Source organism: Rhinopithecus bieti, unplaced genomic scaffold (assembly GCF_001698545.2).
Source record: "Rhinopithecus bieti isolate Rb0 unplaced genomic scaffold, ASM169854v2 scaffold_40803, whole genome shotgun sequence".
In the NCBI taxonomy this organism is placed as follows: Eukaryota; Metazoa; Chordata; class Mammalia; order Primates; family Cercopithecidae; genus Rhinopithecus; species Rhinopithecus bieti.
Window position 1 is genome coordinate 848,189 of NW_016816762.1, and position 25,305 is coordinate 873,493.

Genomic DNA, 25,305 nt, shown 5'->3' on the forward strand with positions numbered 1-25,305 from the left:
GGACACCATCCACTCCCTCCAGGCACTGCTCACACCCTCCAGCCACCGCCAACTCCTTCCGGCCTCCGATCACACCCTCTGGTCACTGCTCACTCCCTCCAGTCAGGGCTTACTCCCTCCAACGACCACTCACACCCTCCGGCTACTGTTCACTCCCTCCGGCCACCACTCAAACCCTCTGTCCAGGTCCCACATCTTCTGATCAGTGCTCACTCCCTCTGGCCACAGCCCACACCCTTCAGCCACCACTCACACCCTCTGGCCACTGCTAACACCCTTCGGCCACTGCTCACTCCCTCAAACTACGGTTACTCCCTCCGGCCACCCCTCACACCGTCTGGCTGTTGCTCACGCCCTCCTGCCACTGCCCACTCCTTCCAACCAGAGCTCATTCCCTCCGGCCACCGCTTATACCCTTTGGCCACCACTCAAAACCTCCGGCCATGGCTCACACAGTCCGGCCACCACTTATACTATCCAGTCACTGCTTACGCTCTCTGGCCACCGTGGACTCCCTCTGGCCACCGCTCACATTCTCCGGCCACTGCTCACACACTACTGCCACCACTCAGACCCTCCATCCAGGCCTCACACCCTCGAGCCACCACTCACTCCCTCCGGCCACTGCTCACACCCACTACTTTGCCTGGCCTTGCTCTGCTTTTGGGTTTTGTGTATGACATGAGCCGATGCTAATCTGCTGAGCAACCTGCTCTGACAGAAGAATGCCAAATGCGCAGTGCACGCAGGAGAGATGACGGTAATGGAGCCTCTGGAATTCAGTGGATGACTTTGATTCACATGACCAGTCAGTGTCCACTCAGACACGCCACACAATGAGGGAAGAAAACATATTATTTGGAATCGAAGGACGATAATACATCAAGCACCAAATGCTACAAAGAATCATGAAAACATGCCTTAAATGAGTCATTCATAGATTAACTTCCCCGCGTGTGAAAACAAGTCTTGGAAGTGAAAGGGTGGGTTTGGTTCTGGTCCCTACGGATAAAAACGTGCAATGACCGCAATTGTGCAGTTCTGGGCCGGTGCGTCTTTACTGAGCGGCTGTTAGTGGCTTTGCACATGAGGTCACATAACTGCTTATCTTATCAGGAATTTTGCAAGACCCCTAGAGAGAAAGCCAAGTGGACCAGGGGGAAAGGCCGCACTTGTGAGTTGCTCCTTCTGTTGTTCTTAGTGAAGATCAGAAAGGAGCACGAGGCTGGGCATGGTGGCCCATGCCTGTAATCCCCGCACTGTGGGAGGCTAAAGCAGGCACATCATTTGAGGTCAGGAGTTCGAGAGCAGCCTGGCCAACATGGTGAAACCCCATCTCTACTAAAAATACAAAAATTAACTGGGCATGGTGGCAGGTGCCTGTGGTCCCGGCTACTGGGAAAGCTGAGGCAAGAGAATCACTTGAACCCGGGAGGCAGAGGCCGCAGTGAGCAGAGATTTCGCCACTGCACTCCAGCCTGGGCGACAGAGCAAGACTCCATCTCACACAAAAAAAAGGAGCTGGAAGGTTGTGCTGGAATCCGATGGAAGGGCGCCTCTCTCGGGCCTGCTGCTGGTGCTGGGACGCAGAGCTCTGAGGGTGTTTGCTTATGTGCAGGTTCCCACACGGGAAGCCAGGGGAGGATTGGGCTGTCTTCATCACCGCAGGAACTCAGGTTTGTCCCCTCCCTCTTCAGGTTTTTAGGTCTCTCTGTAAATGAAAACAAAGGTGTTATTGTTTTTAGCACTTCCATTCGTCCGTCCATCATGGTGACGGAACAGGCACCTGCATTTTGCCCTACAGGAATTGTGAGGCTGTTCTCCACAATGAAGGCAAGGTTGGCCTCCCCCTGGGGCTGCCAGCTCTGAGCGGATCTGAGGCAGGCAGGAAAAGCTCCGACCAGCAAAGCATCTGCAGGTCCCATCTCTGCCCTGTGACCGTCCCGTCACTTCCATAGGAAACTTCTAGGTCTCGGCACTGTGTTCCTAAGTTCTGGTTTGAGTCAGAACAATTTTGTTTTAAGCCCTCAACTAGATAGAGAAAAGTGCTGGATGAAAATGAAGATGAGGCCGCGGGCATGCCACCAACTAGCACACGGGACAATTCCCCGCAAGAGACTGAGTCCTCGGAAGGCCCTCCCGTTGACATTCCTCACAACGGAACAAGTGAAACGCACAGCGGGCCCACTGGAAAGCCTCCCAGGAAAGGAAATCTCTTCTGAGTCTCCCCTAGGATGTCTGAAGAGGGACTTGGGAAAGGGTGTGTCTGAGGCCGCGCATCTCACACATGCACTAGTGGGTTGAAGGCAGCAGATGACTAAGGCGTTGTGCAAGGAGCAGGGGCTCCAGGCACCACCGGAGCCAGCGTCACAGACGAGCTCCTCCACCACAGCTTCCCACAGCTTCACCACAATAGGGGAAACTGCCTCCAAGACCCTCCCAGGGCTTCTCAGTGTGCCCTGAAGCCCCCGTGCAACAAATTCACCAGGGTCTTCACCCCAGACCTCCCAATCAGACTCTGGAGAAACGCCCTGCAATCTTCACATTTAACAAACAGCCTGAGAGAGCTTTCTGCACCCCTAAGTTTGAGATCTGTTGATTCCGCTGTGCAGTCGCGCTGGAGAACCACGTCGGGATCTGATGTGACTCACACTCTGCCCTTGTTAGCTGGGGGCCTCATGCAGGTCGCCTCCGCTGTAGTACAGGGAGGGTCACAGGCTCTGTGGCCCAGGATGGTGCTGACAGGGGAGGGGCTGAGGCGGCCCCGTCGTGGCACCATTGTGAGCGGGCTCCCCAAGCTGATTTTGAACGTTTTTCTCCAGCTCGCCCACGACAGCTGGAGGACATGGGAGTGGGCTTCTCTGCCTTGCACCTTCAGTGTCTTAAGGAGGACTTTTAGGCTCACCAGCTCAGTGCTCAGCCCCTGGGGATCTGTGTCCCGTGAACGCTTCCGCAGACCCATGCAGAGGACCAGCTTCTCCTTTCCTGCCCTTTGCCCTCTGCACACACGACCCTCCTGTGCCCCAGGCTCCCACAGAACCCTGAACAGTGAGGAGGTCCCCCATTCAGCTGTCCATCCTGGTCCTTTCTACAGTGCGGGCAGGCTGAGCTGAGCTTTGTACTGAAGAGCACTGCAGGCCACTCAGTGCCCAGGACGAGGCCAGGCTGCCTCTCCCAGCAAGTTGAACAGGAGCAAGCACTTTCCACCAAGCTGGAGCACAGCCCTTACCACGCCGCGAGGGTTGTGACTGTGCTCAGGGCTGCAAGCAGCAGTGCTGAAGGTGAAACTAGCCCAGGTCTCAGTCCCAGGCCTCGCCCTCTGCCGTGAGCACCGTTCTGTAGTTTCTCATTTAAAGCACAAAATCAATGAGAGCAAAATGGGAATTAATGCCTGAGGCACATTCAGCATTTGATGTCCTTTCATGGTCAATTGTTTCAAATGAAACGTTTTTAAAAAGGTCCTTGAGCCTTGGAGACAGAAAGCTGACTGGTGGGTGCCAGAGGCTGGGGAGAAGAGTGGAGTGGGGAGGAACTGCGCGCTTCTAGGGTGCCACGTGTCTTTTGGGAGATGAGAATGCTGGGAACTGGCAGAGGTGGTGGCTGCACAGCCCTGGGAATGTGCTGATGCTACAGGGTTGTTCACTTTAAAATGGTGAATTGTATGTTATATAAATTTCACCTGAATTAGGAAAAAAACCGTACTCACTTTGACATCATTGTTAGTTATTGGAAACTACAACTTTAAGCAAAATGATGTATAATGAAACCAATTTTTTTCTCATCGACTTTAAAACAAAATTATGTTGCAAGCAAGGACGTTGCTGGAGGGCCTGTGTACGCTGTTTCTCCTAAAGCTGCAGTTTCCAAGATCCCATCAACCGTATTGAGTGAGGACCTCCTGTGTTTAAAACCATCCCAAGGAGTGGGGTGAGAGACGTTGAGATCAAGTCAGCAAATGTTTCCCCAGCGCCCACATGAGACAGGCTCTGCGTTCACCTGCCAGGATCCCAGCGAAGCCCTAAGCCTCCTTCTTCCTCCTCCACCGTCTCAGCGTTCCCCTCCATGCCCGGGTCCTGCCAAGCCAGCCTCGCTGTTCGGTGCCCCCCTGTAGGCCCCTCCCACTTCCACCCCTCCCCCTCCAGGACCCCCCACCCCTACACCACCAGTGCAGAGCTCTCCAAGCCCCTCCTGACTGCGGACACCGCCTCACATCCCTGGCTCCCAGGGAGGTTCCCGCCCCTCAGCGGTCGGGCAGGGTCCTCTCTCCAACTGTCTCAGCCCCTCGGCCCCTCCCATTTTCTCCCTGCTCCTGGCACACAGGGGCACACCTGACCCATCCCCATCCCAGCAGGGGCTTCTCCTCACTGCCTCCTCCTTTCCCATGTCATGAGGCTCCTTCTTCCTCCCGGCCCCAGCTCCTCTGCCTGCCAGGCTGTACCCACCCAGAGCTGCCCAGGACTAGCTGTGATCTCTGTTTTCAGTACAAGCGTCTGACACCCTGGGGTCACCAAATCACTGCTGCTGAATTGACAACCACTTGGTCACTCCCTGGTTCTTTACGGCAAGGCCAGGGTTGCATTTAATGAACCCTAGGGGTCAAAAACCAGGGACAATATGAGCCTGGGGGCGCTGCACCCACCTCCATCTGCTCATGGATCCAGTCCAGGAAGGAGGTGATGCGCGTGTACACCCCGGGCTTGTTCGCCTCAGCGCAGCCGATGCCAAAGCTGGTCGCTCCCACTAACTTCCACAGCCTCCTCTCTTGACACACCAGGGGCCCCCCGCTGTCCCCCTGGGTGACAGGAGAGAAGCAAAGGTTGGGGGACAGGCACTGCCATGCGAGGTTGCTTTCTGGGGACAGACTGCCATGCGAGGCTGTTTGCTGTGGAGTTGGGATCCCCTTCATGATGTCACAATGGACCACCCAGGTTACAGAAGAAAACCCACCAGCCCTTCCAGACACAGCATTCCCAAGAGAGGATGTCCCTGGACCCCTTTGGGGTGCTGCCTCCAGCTATGTGTTCCTTCCAGAATGCAGACCCCGACCTTTTGTAGCTCAAGGCAGCTGGTGAGAGGGAGGGTCTGCCTGGCCAGGGCCCTCAGGTGACCTGAGATCCACCTGGTAGAACTGGAGTCCCACCCACTGCAGCTTTTGGAGGGCCAGATTCACTGGTTCCCTGCCACCTACCTCCCCTGTGGCCCCCCACAAAGTCAGAATTGGAGGGGAGCAGCACGAGACCCCTCCCACCACCCAGCACCCACGCAGAGCCAGATCACTGGGTAAACATAGGCCTGGCAGCCAGGAAAAGGAGTGATATCTTGAGCAAATTTCTTCTCCACGCCCTGTAAATTTACTTTTTGTTCTGTCACAGGGAAATGCTGGCAACGGCCTGTCCCAAGGGCTGGGTCACCCTGCCATGGCACCACCCACTGCTGTGGCCCCGTACCTGGCAGCTGTCCACGCCGCCCTTCAGGTAGCCCGCACAGAGCATGGAGGGGGAGATGATGCCACCGTACACATCCCTGTGGTTGCAGATCTTGTTGGAAATCAAAGGGACGGCCGCGTGGTTCAGTACAGGGGAGGCATCACCTGCTTCAATGCAAGTGAGGGGAGGTGTGTGAGAAGGAAGTCTGGCTCAAAACACAGAGGGCACGTGCTGGGATCAGGGGGACGAGGGAACGAGGGATGAGGGGGGTGCTCCCTGGTGTGATGCAACAGCAGAAAAGGACAGGGCCCTGTTGGTGGGACGAGTAGACTCCCACTGTCTTGAAGCATGTCACGCCCAGAGCTTGCCCACCTATTAGGTGGCTGCAAGGGGTCACTCTGCTTCAAGGCAGGGCCACCGACTCTCCTAAAGTGTCCAAAGTGGAGGAGGAGGGGGGCAACAGTGGCCAAGGCACCTCCCCAGGGCACCAGCCCAATCAGCCATCAGAGCACCCCAAGTTATGGGAGGGAAACTGAGGCTCAGGAAGGTCACTCAGCATCTTTGTGAACTCTGGGATGGTCAGCAGAAAAATGACCCCCAAAGACATTCTCACCCCAATCCCCAGAAGCTGTGACTGTGTCACCTTACAGGGCAAATGGGACATCGCAGGTGCATTGAGGGACAGGGCTTGAGCGGGGAGATGATCCTGAGTAAGAGAGTGGACCCAACGAAGTCACAGGGGTCTTTGGAGGAGCCGGAGGAGAAGCCGTGACGACAGAGCAGGGACCAGAGTCAGAGAGTCAGAGAGAGATTAGAAGATGCGGCACTACTGACCTGGAAGACCAAGGAGGGGCACGAGCCAAGCAGTGCGGGCAGAGCGCAGATGCTGGGGAAGGCAGGAGACAGGTTCCCCAAGGGCCTCCAGGAGAAACCAGCCCAGCCCACACTTGACACCAGCGCCCTGAGACTGAGTTTGGACCTGTGACCTTCCTAACTATGAGATGATACCTTTGTGTCATTTTAAGCCACGAATTTGGGGTCGTTTGTTGCAACAGTCACAGGAGACTCCATCCACCTGCAGTGGGCCAAGCACACCCCCGACACCGAGCGATGGACCCCTCCAACCTAGCTGGTTTATGTGACCCAGGCATCTTGATGTTTTAAAGACTCCATAGATTTCATGGAGACAACAAAATCACACAATGACAGGACCCTGAGGGGCTGCTCTGAGGAGCACATGGTATCACAAGACACTCAGCTTCCTGCCTGGAATGTGGCAAAACAGCTCAACGCATTATGGGAGAAGATTCCAGCACAGGCTGGGGCTGAAGCCGCATCAGAACAGGGGCTCACTGGACCTTTTGTGCTGGACAGAGCAGATTGACAGCGAGAAGCAAATCTGCAGCAGGATGGAGAATCTGCTGGGAGGATGAAGCTGTTGCACAGCCTCCTCTTCAGAGCCCAGTGTCATTAGAATGACTCTGGTGGGCGGGGTGGTCCTGAATGAGAGCCCACCATGAGAGGAAGGGAAGCAAAGATTGGTCTCCCAGCTCCCACCACACAGCAGGGGTGCTGGTTCTGATGAAGCTGGAAGGGCCCTGGACCAGCCACAATGGCTCAGAGCTGGGCCTGGACCACATGGGTGGGCTGGAAACTACAGAGAGCTCTGAGTGCCCTCGGCCAGCTGAGCAGCACTGCCAGTGGGCGGGGGATAGGTAGGCCCCGCAGACTCGAAGCCTCCGGGTCAGCCCCTGCGTGCCTTCAGCAGGGCGAGGGGCTCAAGTAATCGGTGTTGAGAGGAAAACACTGAACTTCCTGTGTTGGGCTGAACTGTGGGCCCCTCCAAAATATGCCTACCTGCCACTATGGAGCCCAGCCTTATTTGGAATAGGGTCTTTGCAGATGTAATTAACGTAAGAATCTCAACATGAGATCTCCCTGCGTTTAGGGTGGACCCTAAATCCAACGACTTGGTGACCTTATAAGACACAGGAGAGGGAAGTTTGAGCTACAGAGACACAAGGGGCAAAGCCACAAGAGGATGGACGCTGAGGCTGGAGATCCAGCTACAAGCATAGGAACGCCAGTGTAGCTGCAGCCACCAGAACCCAAGGAAATGGGTCAGAGCCTCCAGGAAAACCACCCTACAGACACCACAATTGGATGTGGAAATAAATCTCCACATTTTCCTTATTTGCTGTTGTTGTTGTTTTTTAATTTTTGTTTTTTTAAACACAAAGTCTCACTCTATCACTCAGGATGGAGTATGGTGGCATGATCACAGCTCACTTAGCTTAGAATTCCTGGACTCAAGCAATCCCACCCCAGCCTCCTGAGTAGCTGGGACCACTGTGTCAGGCTAATGTTTGTTTGTTTTTGTTTGTTTGTTTGTTTTGAGATGGAGTCTTGCTCCATCACCCAGACTGGAATGGAATGGCGTGATCTTGGCTCACTGCAACCTCTGCCTCCTGGGTTCAAGTGATTCTACAGCCTCAGTCTCCTGAATAGCTGGGATTACAGGCATGTGCCATCATGCCTGGCTAATTTTTGTATTTTTAGTAGAGGCAGGGTTTCACTATGTTGGCCAGGCTGGTCTCAAACTCCTGACCTCAAGTGATCCACTTGCCTCAGCCTCCCAAAGTGCTGGGATTATAGGCATGAGCCACTGCACCCAGCCCAGGCTAATTTTTTATAGAGACAGGGTCTTGCCATGTTGCCCAGGTTGGTCTCAAACTCCTGGGCTCAAGCAATCCTCCTGCCTTGGCCTCCCAAAGTCCTGGGATTATAGGTGCATGCCACCATGCCTGGCTAATTTCTGTATTTTTTTGTAGAGATGACGTCTCTCTGTGTTGCCCAGGCTGATCTCAAACTAACGGCCTCAAGGGATCCCATAGACTTGGCCTCCCAAAGTGCTGGGACTACAGGTGTGAGCGAACACACCTGGCCAATTTCCATCGTTTTGAGGCACACAGACTGTGAGAATTTGTTACAGCAGCCACAGAAAATGAATCCTCTTCCTACTAACAAAGAAAGTGATTGATGGAAAAACCTAAGACTTGTGACCAGCTCTGTGCCCACACTAAGGAAAGGCACCCAGGCTTCACTTGCATGGACTATGGTTACTGCCACTCCTGCTTCCCTTATTATTACAGCAATCTCATCTGCTGCTGCTTCCACTTGCTCTTTGTAGGATGAAAGAACACATCTTCCAAAGTCCCACAAGGCAAAGAGGCTTCACAAACAAATCTTTGAGTTCTGAATGAAGCCTGGGAGTGTTGTCTAGGTGGGCTCTGTATGTCCTCAGTTAACGAGGTGGGGGGTCTGGGCAGGGGAAGGGAAACATCTGCTGTGTTTGAGAAGGTCTAACTCTCTCCTGAGAAGGTCTGCAGTGTCATGTTGTCCCCACAACAGTGGAACCGTGACTCCTGACCCACAGCTCCTCTGCTGACTGTGTCCTGAGCAGTTGACATACACTCCCTGGCCGGCATATCTGGGCAGCCCATGGGAACATCACATTGGAACGTTGGGGGAGTCCCCTCTGCAGCCCTCTGGGTTCTGGGTTCCCGGGCTCAAAATCTTGGCTTCAGCCCACTGACCTCCATCCTCTGTGGCCCCCCATCCTGACGTCCAGCACACTTTTCCATCAGGGAAGTTCTCTTCAGAGTTGGGCAGGCACACAGGCTGGATCATCTCTGTTTGAAAGGAAACAGTAGTTCTCAACTCAGTTGAAGCAGGAGTCCAAGAAAACCATCTCATCTGTGCTTCTGTCTCAGAGGAGCACGAACCATCTCCCAAGGGAAGGTCAAGCCCTTGGTTCCTTGAAAACGATCAACTCACAGCAGGAGCCCCTTACCCCATCCACCACTCCCAGAGCACTTAAAACTGTAGAACAGCCCTCCACCGTGGCAGAGTGAGGGAGCCTAGACCAGGGTCAGCACACCTCTTGTGGAAAGGGCTGAATAGTCAATGTTTTGGGCTTCGTAGGCTGTGCAGTCTCTATGGCTGCCATTGGAGCATGAAGACAGCCCCAGGTGATAGGTACCCACATAGGTGTGACTGTGTCCAGTAAAATGTCTATTTACCAAAACACAATGGGGCAGACCTGGCCCTCAGGCCAGCACATGCCCACTCCTGGTCTAGATCACAGTACATGTGTTGCTTATAGAACACGGCTCCATGAATATTGCTAAGGTTCCTGGGACATCTAGAGACGACAAGTTTGCCTGTGTGTAGAGCTGGGTCCTATGGGCCTCCCTCAAAGCCAGAGTGCTCTGCACATACCTCAGGCTTTCATGTGAACACACCCTGAGACTCCCCCAAGCTTTTCTGTGCAGCACAGTAATGGAGAGGTAGAGAAGGAATGAAAGAACTCACTCGAATTTTTGTCAAAGTACAAGTGCTGGCACCTCATTTCCTATAACCAGTATCATTAATAATAGTTGGCAAACTGGCACCACCATAACCATTTTCCTGCCTCTCTGGAAATATTTGTTTTCGGGCATTACGTGTCCATGAGATGGACGCAATAATGACTCTGCCAAGTAGAGCCTGCAGCTGGTCTCAGGCCAGGATTCTGCTCCAGTAAAAGGGAATTCACCTATTTATTATGCTCTCCCTGTTTTCTTGAGAAGGAGAAAGGGCTTTAATTTATTTGAGAGTAGTCTCCTAGTACTTTGTTTGCATCTACGAGATGTTTGCAAGTTTTATCAGGTGTGTCTCTTCTGGCATTTTCGTAATGTCCAGAGGGCAGGGCTTGACTTTTTCAAGAAACAGGGTATTTAGGAGCTGCTGGTAGGGAGAGAACTTTTCTGTACTTCCAGGGAGCTGAGGGTGCCCAGCATCTTTCAGCCTGTAAAGAAATGAGAGGATGCCACCACACCACCTGGCCAGCCTGGGAGGTTCTGTTTCTCAACCGAGATGGCCCCTCTACCTGGAGAAAACAGGCAGGTGGGTGGCACTGGCTGAGGCGACGCATCCCCAGTAGGCATCTGGACAGGGAAGGGCTCTTTGTCCCTACAGATGGATGACTCTCTTCCACCACCTAGAGGCCCCAGGTGGTCTGGCCTCAAGAAGCTCTTCCTGCCTCCAGGTGGCACCAACAGGGAGAAGGTGGCACCAGACAAAGCACACAGCCCACGAAGGCTCTAAAGTTAAGATATGGTTGGAACCACAACCCACCAATCTACCTGGCAGAGTCATCAGTGATTCATTCTGTAGGCCAGGATCTACAAACTACATTTAAACAGGGTAACATTGAAAAGGTACGTAGGACTCAAATCTGCAAACATGATAGCCACCTTGTCCAGGATACAATTGAAAATCACGTGAAATACCAAGAACTAGGAACATCACAACTTTAATGAGAAAAGATAATCAACTGATGCCAACACCAACATGAATCAGGAGTTGGAATTATTAATATCTGACAAGGATTATAAAGCAGCCATCATAAGACGGCTTCATTGAGCAATTGCAAATCCTCTTGAAACAAAGGAAGAGTCACAGAACCACATAGAGACCCAGATGTACCATTGAACGTGAGCGGCCCAGTCAGCTTCATGAGGGCGATGTCATTCCCCAGCCTCTTTGGCTTGTACTTGCTGTGGTAGACAATCTTCTCCACCAAGTGGGATGGGGCTGGATTGTCCAGCAGGGAAACTAGACCCACCTGGATGGTCCATGACTTGGGGAGGTACAAGCTGAAATGAGAAGAGCAAGAGGTGAAGCACAGGAAAAGTCCGACCACTGAACTCATTGACCTCAGGTGTCTTGAAAACCTAGGAAGATGGTGGGAGAGGTTATCAGGCAAGAGGTGGTCCCATCACCCTGCTTGTTTATGCCGTATATGTAACTGCACTCTCATGCCCTGCAGAAACACAGAGCCACACCCCATGTGTTTCCCAGACAGGCCTCACTCTTGGCACCTCTGAGGTCTTCTTGGCATTTGAGGGCTGAACTCAACGTTGCTCACTGCAAGGAGTCTATCAGGGCCCATTCTTCATCAAACAGCAACAAAATTGGGGGTAAAAATATCAGGGAGAATCATTGTGTTTGGAAGTCTTTTCTGCAGTTTTCTTGCACTCTAAGCTCCTGAGATTTTAAGAAGAGACCCAGTACCTGGCCCCCAACATATTCCCTCTAGCCTCCCTCACCACCATCTCACCCTGTCTCTGCCATAACATGGTCCACTGGAATTAGCTACAGGAAGGTCTAGGTCCTTTCATTTTTGTGGGTTTCCTCCAGCACAAGAGCTTCCTTCCTCCTCTGTCTGTCCTTTCTGTAGGAGCTACAATCCTGAAAACAAGCTCAAGGTCACCAGTCACCACCAGCCGATGACGATGGTCCACAGTGAGGCTGGAGGCACCTCTCACCTCTCCAACTGGACATTACTTGGCGGTTGGTCTCTCTGTCTTCCCTCTGGACCTGCTTCTCACCACCCAAAGCAGCCCCGCCCCGACATGACCCAGAAGTGAACAGGATCTGGGAAGAAGGTCAGCAGCACTCACTCGTAAACACAGTGTGCAGCGGTGACGATCCACAGGGGCGTGATGACAGAGCCCCCGCACAGGTGGTAGCCCTGGAACTGAAGGCTGGCCTGCCAGGGCCACTGCGAAGGCGAGGACATGTTTCCACCCACGATGCGTGAGCTGTAGCCCCTTCTATGACCACAGGCTATGGAAGGGAACAAGGGTTTGTGGGTCTACCCTGCAGACTTCTTTGGGGGACATGGTGTCACCACCATGCACCTGCTCCTCTCTCCCCACCCTCACTGCCCCCCACCCTCCCAGAGCTCACAGCAGCTGTAAGAAAAGTGCTACAAGGGGGAGCTCAGCAGGGGAGGTGGTCAGGCTCTTGGGGAGACCTGAGGATGGTGGGTGCTGTGGGGGATGTGGTGGGAAAAGCACCTGCCCTACTTGGTCAGTGCCCAGCATTGGCAGTGCCACTCCCCATCCTGTTCCCCCAGTGATGACAACACCCTGGAATGTCAGGAGCAGGCAGGAACCTTCTGCAGCCCCCTCCTCATGGCCGCAGGTGCATGCACCTCCCTGACTGCTCCAGACCCCACCCTTGCGGTGTGAACACTCCCCTCTGCCAGGAATGAGAGATACTGCCCGAGTATCCTGGAGTGAGCACTGTGCACGTGTAAGGAGGAAGTGGGTACTAAGTCAGGGACTCAAGGCTCTACAGAGCGATGGGACATCATGGGCCTTGGTCCTGTCTGCTGCTAATGAGTTGCTTTGGCTGTCTCCCCCACCTGACAGGTGAGGCCAACAGGTGAGGATGACACTGCTCCCCTCGTCCGGCAGGTAGGGGTACACAGAGTTCCCACCTGGCACTCAGGAGGAAGGGACACAGAGCCCCACGGGAGAGAGGACTCAGAGGGCAAGGAGATAGGACACAGCATGTGCTTGCTTACCCGGGACCCCTGCCTTTCTAGAACTCTTACCTGTGCACTGCAAGGTAACCACGTGGCCAGAGGCACATCCTTCCCTAAAGTGGAGGAAAAGTAGGCTCCATGAAAAATGCCCCAGGTCTATGAAAGGAACACTCTTAAAAACTGAATCTTAGGGTAACAGAGAAATAAATTCTATTTCCCCCTCTCTTGAATATAGATTACAGTTTTAGTCTATGTTTAAAAAAAAAATGAGGATGAGGTCACACAATTCATTCTAAAACACTCGACTGACAGTGAAGTATTGTGTCTGCAATGGGCTGTTCTGTATTTCTAAGCTTTAGATAGCTAGTGATAAAGGATGTATAAGGAGATATATTCTATCAACATATCACGCTGTCATTGCGTGGCGATTCAGCTCAATGTTCTCCACCTCCTGACCCCTGGGGACACAAGAGTGCCCAAGGGACAGCGTGGCAAGCTCTCCAGGACCCCTTGTAGCCTGGGTTCACACACCTGGCAGAGGACTCCTTCCCCAGAGCAACAAAGTATGATTGCCCCAAAACTGACAGTCCTACCCCCAACCCCACACACAGGTGGAGACCAGGGTGTGTGCTTTTTCTTATAGTGAAGGGAAAAGGATCCCAAAATCTTTGTCATGTTTTCTGCCTTTTGAGCCCCAGCTCCTCATGCAAGAGAAAGCTAGTGTCACCAGACTGTGGATTTAGCACCCAAGACATGAGCTGTCCCTCCAGACTGCATGTGGGTCCCAGGTGCTTGTTCATCCCTGATGGACAGACCAATAAGCCTGTCATTCCAGGAGCAGAAAACGCGCATCTTAGGGTTTGGGCCAAGGTGTCAGGAAGATAATACGGAATTGGATTCAGAACTCTTGGCTGTATCTGCTATGTACGGTCTAACCTGGGGCAAGGCAGGTGGTCCCTGTAGGTTTCAGCTACCTGATGGTTATTTAAGGACACCTGGTTTTACCTTCCCCATGAGTTGTTGGGGAAAACATGTAAATTAAAGAATGAATGCTAAAATATTTAGTAAACAAAGTAGGATAAATTTCTATCTTAATTTCTGTTTTTCTTCCTTTTACCCTTACTCTTTTCCTTCCTTCTCTCCTTCCTTCCTTCCTTCCTTCCTCCCTTCCTCCCTCCCTTCCTTCCTTCCTGTCTTCCTTCCTTCCTTTCCTTCCTTCCTTCCTTCCTTCTTCTCTCTCTTCCTCCCTCCCTTCCTTCCTTCCTTCTTCCATCTCCTCCTCCCTTCCTTCTTTCCTTCCTTCATTCCTCCTTCCTTCCTCCCTCCCTCCCTCCCTTCCTCTTTTCCTCCCCACCTGCTTTCACTCCCCAGACACACCCAGAGTGCCTGTCATGTGACAGTACCTTGGTCACATGCACAGCACTGTTATCCTTCTACTCTATTTCCTTCCCTTTCTTTGTTGGGCCATACTTGCCCAGTTGGGACCAGGTTCTCCCATCCCCAGTCTGGTGCATCCACCAGTCTCACCAAGGTGGCCAACTCCCACCTTCCATCTGAGATAACACACGTATGCCTCTTACGTCCTTGTGGAGTTGAGAACAGTGTCACAAATCCAGCAGGTGACTCGACACCCGTGCAGACAACAGCATTGCCTGACCACCTACCTCACATATACCGAGTGGTGTAACGCAGTCACCTTGTCATCTGGCAAGAGGTGATTGATGGACACAAACTCCTCCCGGAACTGCCCCTCCAGCGAGCTCACTCTGAGGTTATCTGAACTTACATAGCTGCAAGCACATCGGAAACACAGACCCAATGTGGTAAATTTACCCTTTGAAGCATTCAGCCTATGTGCGAGTCACAATATTACAGGGATTGTACCTGGGAGATGTCATTTTGTCTCCCCAAACCCATCAAAGGCTTCCTTTTGCCAAGAGAATGAAGTTCACTCACCCTGGCAAGGCATTCATTCCAGGCCTGCTGTGTTCTGGGATGACCCCCGCTTCTGGCCTGCACCTGACGGCCCTGCCCACCCACCCCGGGCTGCAGCCACACAGTGAGTGACCACCTCCTGATGTCCCTGGATGGGTCACTCTTTGCACATTCCAGGGAAGTGCCCTTTGCTTGGCCTGAAGCAAGTCCAGAGGGGAGGTGAGCACAGAAATAGGCGCAGTATTGTCGGGGGGCACCCAAGCAGGGACACTGAGTTGTTCCCCAAGAACAATGAGTTGGAGGAACAGGAGAGACATTTCTTATCTGCCCAGGACCAGCGTGGGGCCCCACTGGAAAGAGATGAACACATACAAGAAAGTGATTCCACGAACACCAGAGCCCAGCTCGTGTTTACAGTGCCAGGACACAGGTCTTCTGGAGAACAGTGGAGAAAGTCGTGCAACTTTTTAAAAAAGAATCAAATGTTTGGAGAGTCACAAGATGGAAGATGGTGAATAAACAGCCATGTTCTCCTTTCTTTGTGAAATGAACAAAACATAGTGCAGTAGCTTGTTGTCATGACGAGCGTACCAGCTTATCAATAGGATTTCTTCAGCTTACTGTAAATGCTATGGGATGTGTACGTAGAATACAAAGTTCAGTCAACTTTGAGTTTTGAGGAAAATGTAATCAAGGCAGCAGGCACGATCTTCGCAGGGAAGAGAAATGTCTGACGGGGAAGCTCTCAGCTGTGTGCAGTGTGTGTGCAGTGTGTGTGTGTGTGTGTGTGTGTGTACCTCTTCCTCCTTGTCTCTGAGGAGTAATATGTAATTCCTGAAGGTGTTAGTGTGGATGATTTTTGCTGTTCTCATTGAACTTGAATTGCAGCTCATTTCTGAATCTCAGTTGATGTGGAGGGAGAAGGAGGCAGACCTCAGGGCTGGAGGCTGGAGAGCATTTTGGCTTCCACCGGCTTTGGGGAAAGAGAGCTGAGAATATGATGCATGGAATTTGAAAACTGAGACTGTGGAGGACTCAGGGCAGTGTGGCTTTAATGACCCCGTCTACTTGAGGGCAAAGCAGGATGCAGCCTGCTTGCTTTGAGCGCTGAGACTTGACAGCAAAGAGGAGTAAGGTGGCTGCTAGGGGAACCCGTGGAAGTACAGGGGCTGCAGGAAGTCAGAAGGAAGGGGCCAGGGAAGAGAAGGAGGCCCATGCCTGGGCCAAAAATGTGTCACCCCAATGCAAAAAATCATGGAGGCAACACAAACACTAAAAAGTGAACAGTCAGCTGTTATAGTTCTTTGTTCTACATGTTGCTAAACAACTGTTTTGGATGATTCTGTCTTCACTAAATTTCTGACTCAACAGTTGGTTCTGTGGGGTTCTTGGGGAAGCATGCATGGACACTGATGTGACCACCAGGACCAAGCAGGAAAGTGTCCAGGAAGCTACTCTAGGAGCTGCAAGCGGACGAGCTGGAGGGTTTTTTGGTTTTGTTTTTGTTTTTTTGTTTTTCACTTTGAAGCTTTTTATTGCATGTGTGCATCTCCGATCCTGGCCTGGCCCTGAGAATCCCCAAACATGCCATTTCCCATGTGCCTTGAGCAAGTCACTTAGCCTCTCTGGCCCTGGTTTGCTTGCCTGTGAAGTGAGGATGATATCGGGCATCCTAAGGTGGCTGCGAGGATGGAATCTGAGGCGTGAAAGCACCCAATGGTGCCCAACTAAACGGTAGTTGTCTTTCTTCATTGTTATCCTCTCTGTGTTTTGCCCATGGCTTGGAAATGCTCTTTAACTTACCTTGGGAAACCCAGCTGGGCACAGGCAACATTTGCATAGTGACCCTTCCAGTCATCGGAGCACATGGTCTTCCACGAAGCAGCTGTGAACACCTGGAGCACGGCATTCTGACCGCTCACCCGGACTGGCCAATGTGCAGAGAGAAAGGCTCATTAGTGGCAGGTGGAACCCTGAGACCACAGGCAGGGGTTTCTCCACAGCCAGCTCAAACCCCTCCTCTGCCAAATCTGACCCACTTCTTGTCCACAGCAGCCTCCCCATCACAGAGCAGTGACTCTGGACCCCTGAGACTTCTCGGTGGTCTCATCTTATTGCTTCTGTGGTCTCCCCAAGTGAGGCAGAGCTCCATGGAAGGCCCTCTGTGCCCCCAGTCCAACATGTCTTTGGGCAAATGCCAGTTCAATCCCAGCTGAGGACGTGGCCTAAAAATGGCAATGACTTGGACCCATTTTACAGATGGGAAGGGTCAGGGTTGGCTTCACCTGCTTCCTTCTACTTCCCCAGGGAAAAGCCATGACCTTACCACAGCGGTACTCGTCCTCCCCATCTTTGCAATCTGAGACTCCGTCACATCGAGCTGTCAGCTCAATACACTTAAAGGACGAGCGACACCTGTACTTCCCCGAGCAGTCGAAGTGGACTGGGAAAGGGAGGAAGGCAGGAAGTCACCAACAGCTCTTTCAGAGTGCCACACGAACAACTGTCCACCTGCCACACGGCACAGAGCTGCCCGTGAATAACGCAACTTGTGTGGAAATTGCATCCCTGTCAGCAGCCTGTTTCCTGTAGCCCAGTTTCTGTTTTGAATTCCAAGGGGTGGGGCTGCTGTGCCCCACTTTGTCTGGCCCGGGAACCACAACGCAAGGTGAATTGAGACTCTGGAGGGCTCAAAGTCAAGAGAGAAACTGCACGGCTGGGGGCCGACCTGCTGAGCCGGCCGAGCAAGGAGTCCTGACTGAGAACTGCTTGAGCCTTCCTGGTTTCTCTTACCGAGGGCAAAAAGTGAATGAACTGTGGACCACACAGTGGGGCAGGTGGCGAATTAAACTGACCTGCGATTCAGGTATTTGAAAGAAAAATTGTTCCCTATTAGAGACCCTCCGTCCAAATGACCCAGTTTCTCAAAAGTCACATGCACCTTATTGTAAAAGCAGCTGGTGTGCCTGCATTGCTTGAATGGGCCGCTTTGTCTTCTCCCTGCTGCCCCGGTCAGTGCCTCCTTTCCACCTGCAGGATTCTATTTCATCAGCTGCCTTTGGCCACTCCTAACCGGGCAGGTTCCTTGGTGACAAAGGCATGAGCATGGCCAGCAGCCCTTGCTGCACCCCAGACTGGCTTTACATTCATGTGGGCAAATAAAACTTCAAGTCAGCAAACCAAAAGGATGTTTGCCTCCAGTAATTAAGGCTGGGCAGCAGCAAAATGCTGGGGTGAGAGGGGGTGCTCATGAAAGGTTAATTACTTGGCTAGGTATTTGAGATCCTATTAAATAATGAATTGTACTCACTGCCCAGACCAATGGCCAGTGCTAATATCAATGCAATGATCCCAATGACGATGATTGGAAAAAACTTCAATGGCAGCAGTGACAGGATCTGCGCAGCAACGGCATCTGCATCTGAAAACCAGAAAGAGGAAGAGCAGAAAGCCACAGAGCTTGACTTGGAGGGGCATGGAACTTACACGTTAGCTATCCATTCCCCCTCCCCTCTTTGCAGAGAAGTCTGAGCCCAAAGAAAGGTGCCTTAATTAGGGAAAGGGCCACCAATCATGGGGCACATTCTTTAGAAGTTCAGTCCTACCTGCTCCATCTCTGACCCGGTTCTTCCATGGGGGATGAGGGGATGGTGCTATGGGTTGAATAGTATCCCCCAGAAAGACACGTTGAGGTCTTAACTCTTAGTACCTCAGAATGGCATCTTATTTGGAGATGGACTGGAGAGTCTGTACAAAGTCATCTAGTTAAAAAGAGGTCATTAGGGTGGGCCCTAATCCAAAGTGACTGTTGTCCTTATAAAAAGGGGAAAACAGCTGGGTGCAGTGGCTCACTCCTGTAATCCCAGCAGTCTGGGAGGCCGAAGCAGGTGGATCACCTGAGGTCAGGAGTTTAAGACCAGCCTGGCCAACATGGTGAAACCCCATCTCTACTAAAAATACAAAAATTAGCTAGGCATGATGGCAGGCACCTATAATCCCAACTACTCAGGAGGCTGAGGCGTGAGAATCACTTGAACCCCGGAGGCAGAGGTTGCAGTGAGCCGAGATCACGCCAATGTACTCCAGCCTGGGCAACAAGAGTGAAACTCCATCTCCAAAAAACAAAAACAAAAAGGGGGAAATCAGGACACAGGGACAAACATGTATGAAGGGAAGAGGATGGGAGGAGACACAGGCAGAAGTCAGCCCATGAAGATGAAGGCAGAGATGGGAGCAAGGCATCTACATGCCAAGAAATGCCAAAGACCATTGGCAAACCACCAGGAGCTAGGAAGAGGCAGGGCATGGTGCTCCGTGGGTTTAAGAGGGAGTATGGCCTTGATGACACCTTGGAATTTGGACTTCCAGCCTCCAGAACTAAGACAACAAATTCCTGTTGTTTTAAATCACCCAGTTTTGGGGACTTTGTTTCAGCAGCCCTAGGACACTAATATGGAGGGGAAGTAGCATCCCAGTTTCCAAGGCTGTTCCCCTGCAGAGGAGGGTGTGAAACCCACACAGGGGGCTTGCAGGCAGAGGTAGGGCTGGGATCTCCCAGAGGGGATGCAAGGACAAGATGTTGATTTTTGTTTGTTTGTTTAAATTTTTTCTTATAGATATGGGGATCTCACTATGTTGCCCACATTGATATCAAACTCCTGGACTCAGGTGATTCTCCCCTCTCGGCCTTCCAAAGTACTGGGATTACAGGCGTGAGCCATCATGTCCAGCTGAGGACAGGATGTTGATACACCATTCTCCACAGTTGCTGTGCACAGACACTGACAGCTTTCATTCCAGATCATCTCTTCAAGGATGTGTGTAGCGCAAACAGCCTTGGAAGATACAGATAGTGTCTCCCTCCAGAGCAAGAGGCAGGTTTGTTTACTGTCCAGTTTAACAAATGTAATGTCTTCCTCCAGAGCAAAGTTTGCACAGGTCTGCTTTCAGACCATTATAAAGATGAGCATTCTCTTGACTCTGGGATATGCAGCAGCAATGCAAACTGCTTGCATGTGCAGTGTACACGTAGGCAGCTCCACATGCCTCTGTGGGACTGAGAAGGCAAAGGCAGCCAGCACAAACAGGATGCTTGTGCCCCTTGCTGCACTGTGAGGAGCAGAGTCCTTTGTCTCCGACCCAGGACTCTCGTGTCTTCCAAAGCACCCATGAAACTGTAGCAAGCTAAATTTTGGCTTGCAAGTAGGGTGACATCTCAGACCCTTTACAGTTCTTGCCTCCAGAACCAGGGAAATCTGGTGGAAACAGTATCTAAGGAGCATCCAGATGCCTGGACAGAAGTATAAGCCTCTCTGGGCACCAGAAGAATTCCCACTAGCACTCTTCCCTCCTAGGGAGAGCAGGCCACTTCACATAAATTACTTCATCAATCCTGAAAATACATGAATGCCCAAGTTGTCTTTGTTATAAATTAGGAAGATTGAAATCCAGAAAGGGGAGAGAAGCCTGCCCATGGCATACAATTGTCCAGAATGAGACTAGCACCTGCCTCTCTTCTCCTAGTCTTGGACATGTTGAGCCAAGAACTCTCTCATGGAAGAGCTGAAAAGATCTTTCCCTGCCTGTCCGTGGAGACTCACAACTTCACCCTCTGGCAATAAGGAGTGTGATTATAAAATGATCAGTATCAGCTGAGGCTGCCTAAGAAAGAAGGGAATTTGAAGACAAAAATGATGAAAAGACATGGAATGCGAGGAGAAAAGAGTGTGCGGAGGGGAGGGTGAGCGGGAGATGGAGGAAGAGCAGGGAAATAGGAGCTGCACGTCGCAGATGTGGAGGCTGCGAGGAATGCAGAGTGAGGGAGAACGAGAGACCGTGGCAAGCTCTGTGTTTCAGGCCTGGACAAGCTCAGTGGTTTGTTGAGTCTGCATTCTCCATACCTAGAACAGCAGGGGACACACCGCAGTCCTTGACAAAAATGTGCTAGATGAATGAATGAATGACATCATGATAATGAAGGTGGTTTTAACTCAGGGTCTGAGACCAAGTCCTTCCAGGACAGCCCATCTGTGGTGGTGAGCGGGCAGAAAGGATCCTCTCTCCACCCTCACACCTCAATCCCCCACACACTAACGATTCTCCTCTATGAGGATGCCTACCCTCCGTCTTACACTTAGAAATCTGCAGGAACCCCAGCAATGACCTCTTCGCCTTCCACCTGCTCTGTATCTAAGTTAGATTTAGAAAATGACCCCAAATTGTCAAATCAAAGATTGATATTTAATAGAAACGTTGTATCAGTTCCCTTTTGCCCTGCTCTGCCAGGCTGCCCTGAGGGCACTGCAGGTGCCCCACATCTCCTCTGTACTTGGTCCTTGAGGGCATTGCCTGGAATAAACAACGAAATGCACAGTATTTCTCCAAAGAAGGAATGCAAGTGGCACACAAGTGTGAAAAACAACTTCTTGACCAGCCTGCCCAACGTGGTGAAACCTGCCTCTACTAAAAACACAAAAATTAGCGGGGTGCGGTGGCATGTGCCTGTAATCCCAGCTACTCAGGAGGCTGAGGCAGGAGAATCGCTTGAACCCGGGAGGTGGAGGTTGCAGTGAGCCAAGATCACGTCGTTGCACTCCAGCCTGGGCGACAGAGCGAGACTCCGTCTCAAGAAAAAAAAAAAAAAAGCTTTTGACTTCTTGAGAAATGAAAATGACAAACAATGCAAATTAGACATAACTACGTACCAACTTCACAATGATTCACATGGAGTGAAAGGAAATGGCCCCCCACCTACAGTCACAGAGGTAGAAATTGTGTAAACTTCCCAACTGTGTAAACTTAGACACCAGAAAGCTCAAAAACAGATGAAAGCTTTGACCTAGCAGTTCCACTTCTAGAAATTTATCCCAAAATGTCACCATAGATATACACAAATATCGACCCCCAAGGACACTTAGAAGAATGGCACTTATAATATTGATGCACAGGAAATAGAACAAATTACTCACAAAAAAGAACGGATAAAATAACAAATGAGGTGCATACGTAATGGAATACCTATAGGAGGACAAGATGATACAGAAAAGGGGTGGCGAGCTTTTTCTGTAAAGGACCAGATACTAAATATAGTACTTAAACGTTATGGACCATGTGGTCTGTCCTAACAACCCCACTCTGTTGTTATGGCATGAAAGCAGCCACAGACAGTATGTGAACAAATGAGTGTGTCTGTGTTCCAATAAAACTTTATTTACAAAAGCAAGGGGTGGGCCAGATTTGACCCATCAGCCATAGTTTGTCAACATCTAGAAAATATTTAATTATTTAATGCCATAGAAAGGTGAAGGTGATATTGTTAAAAGTTTTAAAAAGCTTGAAAATAATACAAATAGTACATGTTACTTGCAAGAGGAAATATAGATATATAAATAGAAAAAGGCAAGAAATTCAATAACACATTGCTGATAGGATTATCTCTGAGTAATGGTGCCTTTGTGGGTAATTTTTTAAAATCCTTTTGATGAACTATATTTTCTAAATTGTTCTTCTAATGAAAATTGTAGAATTTTCTACAATTATTCTTCTAACGTAAATTGTTCTATTTACAAGGAAAAGTTTTTGTTCCTCCCCACTACGTAGTCATAGCAAAATAATCAAAAATCAGAGAAAGGAATATTATAATGCTATTAATATTTATATTATTTATGTTATAAAATATTAGGAACAACTATAGGTCAAACTATGACCAAATGGCTATGAAAATTGCGTATCTACTTGATGGAATATTGTGATTCCATAAGAAAAAATTTATAAAAACCTTTTACGGAAAAAAACCCACCTGCCTGTGTGCATGAAACCACACATATGAGCAAAAGCAGGAAGAGACTTTGCAGATGTAAAAACCAGGTAAGTTTTGGGGGTCAGGTGGTTGCAAGATTTTTTTTTCTTTCATTGACACTTATGCTCATTTTGAGCCATATTTTTAAATAGTGTGTCTTTTCAATTACTTGAAACCTCTTCTCCCACTTCCCATCCTTTCCAAACCTCCTCCAAGCCAATTTTCCAGGTGGTTTAAAAGAAATCATTAGGGTCATCCCCACTCCCGCTTTCTGGAACTTCAGGCAGAGCTCCTGCGGTTCTTCCCCAGAACCAATGGGTCAGGAATCTGCCTGCATCCAAGCCCCGACTTCCAGAACCAGCAACCCCACAGCTCCCTTTGACCAGTCCTGACCATCTCTGGTCAAAAAGATCCTAGCCATATAGGTTGCTAGAGAGTCCACTGTTTTACCAGGCATTTGTGACTTATTTACAAAACCAACTTTTTTCCTTCAGTTCTTAGGAGTCACTCTGTCATCTGCTGCTGGATTTTAATCTAGGCCTCTAATATCTTTGGCGACCTCCAGTTTATCCTGAGTTTTCGGAAGAACTGGTGGCCACTGCTTCTCAGGACTTCCTGGAGGGCTCAGAGATTTCCTGGCCAGGATCTGACCTCCTTCAAGATTGACAGGGCAATTGTGGAGCCCCAGTCTCTGAAAACCTCCAACAAGGGAAGAAAACACCCATCTCCAGGGAGAGAGCAAGGGGCTTCACCAAACGATCCCCTCTCCAATACCCCTTCTCCCCGAGATTCCACAGGTCTAGGGAAGTCCAGCCTATGGGTGTCAGAATGGCTGGGGAGATATTTCCCCGACAGGGACAGTCAGCCACACTGGTCATCTACATGGGGGTGTGGTCAGAAATCACAGGGTCCTCACCTGGGTCTACTTACCTGGTGCAACAGGACTTATTTTCAAATCATCAAGGCCAAAAGCGATCGGAATGAGAAGGGGGCTTCAGCGGCAGGCGGATCATTTTCCCCCATGGTGACTATTTCAGGACCTCTGACCTCCGGCTCCACCTCCACCTCTATCTCCTTAGCCGAGGAAGAACAGAAAGCACTTGTTCCCCTATTTATAATTGTAGCAATCAGGTGAATCTTGGTCATACGATAAATCTTTGAAATTCGACAGTCTACACAAAGCGCATTCAGTATCGATTAACCGAAAACACTCGTCTGGTGAGAATGCATTTTTGTCTGAGCTACAGCAGATAACAGAAAACCTTCTAGAATTAGCGCAAAAAAAAAAAAAGTATGAATTTAATTCTGCTAAAACAACGACTTTCCCGCTGTTTGTCCAACCAGTCTTCAAATCGATTGCTTTAGAGAGATTCCTTCTCACCATTCAGAAATTACCATATCGTTATTCTTCAGAAGATAAATTCCTCTCACAGCCCTTTCCATCGCTTTTCTGCGACTGTTTTCACCTGTCCCACATAAACGCAATTCTTTCCCTGTGCGTGTGTACACCTACCATAAGCATAAGTAGTTTCGGTACTCACATCATTCCCGAGTCCCAAAAATGTAGATGGCACCACAGAAGAGATAGTAGGCAACAGTATTACTAGCTTCGCATAAACACAGACCTTTCCTGGCTCACACGGGCATGACCTAATTAAGAACGAAAGTATCCAAGCCATCCGGTGCTCGGTCCTTCCCCTACATAGCAAAGCAGGGAGTGGCTTTGGACCAACGGCTTGCATCAAAACAACCCTGTGGCTGTGTTTCCTATGAAAGAATTCCACCTATCACAACGCCAAAGACCAGAGACCTTTCCAAGTCATTCCCAGTAACTCTGAGAGGGCAGAGGAAGTAGAAAAATAGCAGATGCTTCTCAATTAAACTCCAGTTCCCTCTCCCAGGTATCAGGCATGGCTGCTCTGGGAACCTGCTTCCTTCAAGCGCTAAAATCCACAGGGGCTCCAGCAGGCACATCAACACAGATACTCAGATCATCCGCTTTCATTCCCTTTGTGACTACCTGTTGTAACGTTTGAAATTCCAAAGGAAACTAGTAAAGTCATTGGAAACAAACCGTATTTCCCAAGGTCACAGTAAAATCTAAACAAGAGTTTTGTGCCAAAAATGTTTATTTCGTTTCTATCGCAAGACGAGCTTGGAAGACTATCTTAGAAAAACAAGAAGTTCACATTGGGCCATTTTTTTGGCTTTCATTCTTGCTGATACCTCTGTTTACTGTCAGCATATAGCAAATTACATAGTTTGTCCATATAAACAGAGTAAGAATAAGTGGGAAAATGGCTTCTGAAAGATGGAACCTGGGTGAGAACGTCCCCTCCCAAACAGGCTGTCGTTGGCAGGCTCTACAACATTGAGAAATGTTGAGAAGTGTCTTCTCTCCCCACATCCATTTTACTCACCATTTCTGGAGCTGCCATCATTAAAAGCAGAAATAATTTCCTTTTTCATTATAAAAACAAGTGTGATGGTAAGCAGGCCACCAACAGGTTAGTCCAATCGGGGAATGTTTTCCCTAAGTCACTCAGCCTAGTCAACTCAATCATCACAGCAAATGGCATTATCATGGGCATCTGTGTAACCCAAGCTGCAAGCGCCTATCAAGTAGCCCTTGGTGGTATGGCTGCAGAGACCAGGGAGGGAAAACTGTGGCTTCCCTTTAATTAGTCAGTAAGGTGAGCAAACCTTTTCAGAAACTTTGCATCACAGGGTGATCGGAACACAGGCGCTCCGTTTACTTGAAAGAAGGG

The 25,305-nt window shown here is 50.3% G+C and overlaps 1 protein-coding gene across 1 annotated transcript; it reads right to left on the reverse strand.

Moving 5' to 3' along the window:
• Window positions 1–834: 834 nt before the first annotated feature.
• Window positions 835–24,159, reverse strand: TMPRSS3 (transmembrane serine protease 3). The gene is given in 14 exon segments (XM_017855224.1): window positions 835–1,711; window positions 4,640–4,792; window positions 5,448–5,593; window positions 9,023–9,118; window positions 10,956–11,125; window positions 11,933–12,098; window positions 12,874–12,917; window positions 14,469–14,594; window positions 16,543–16,666; window positions 17,066–17,182; window positions 18,050–18,160; window positions 23,468–23,509; window positions 23,512–23,645; window positions 24,079–24,159. Coding segments are annotated over 14 exon segments (1,452 nt in total). The 5' UTR covers window positions 24,084–24,159; the 3' UTR covers window positions 835–1,693.
• Between the last annotated feature and the right edge of the window lie 1,146 nt (window positions 24,160–25,305).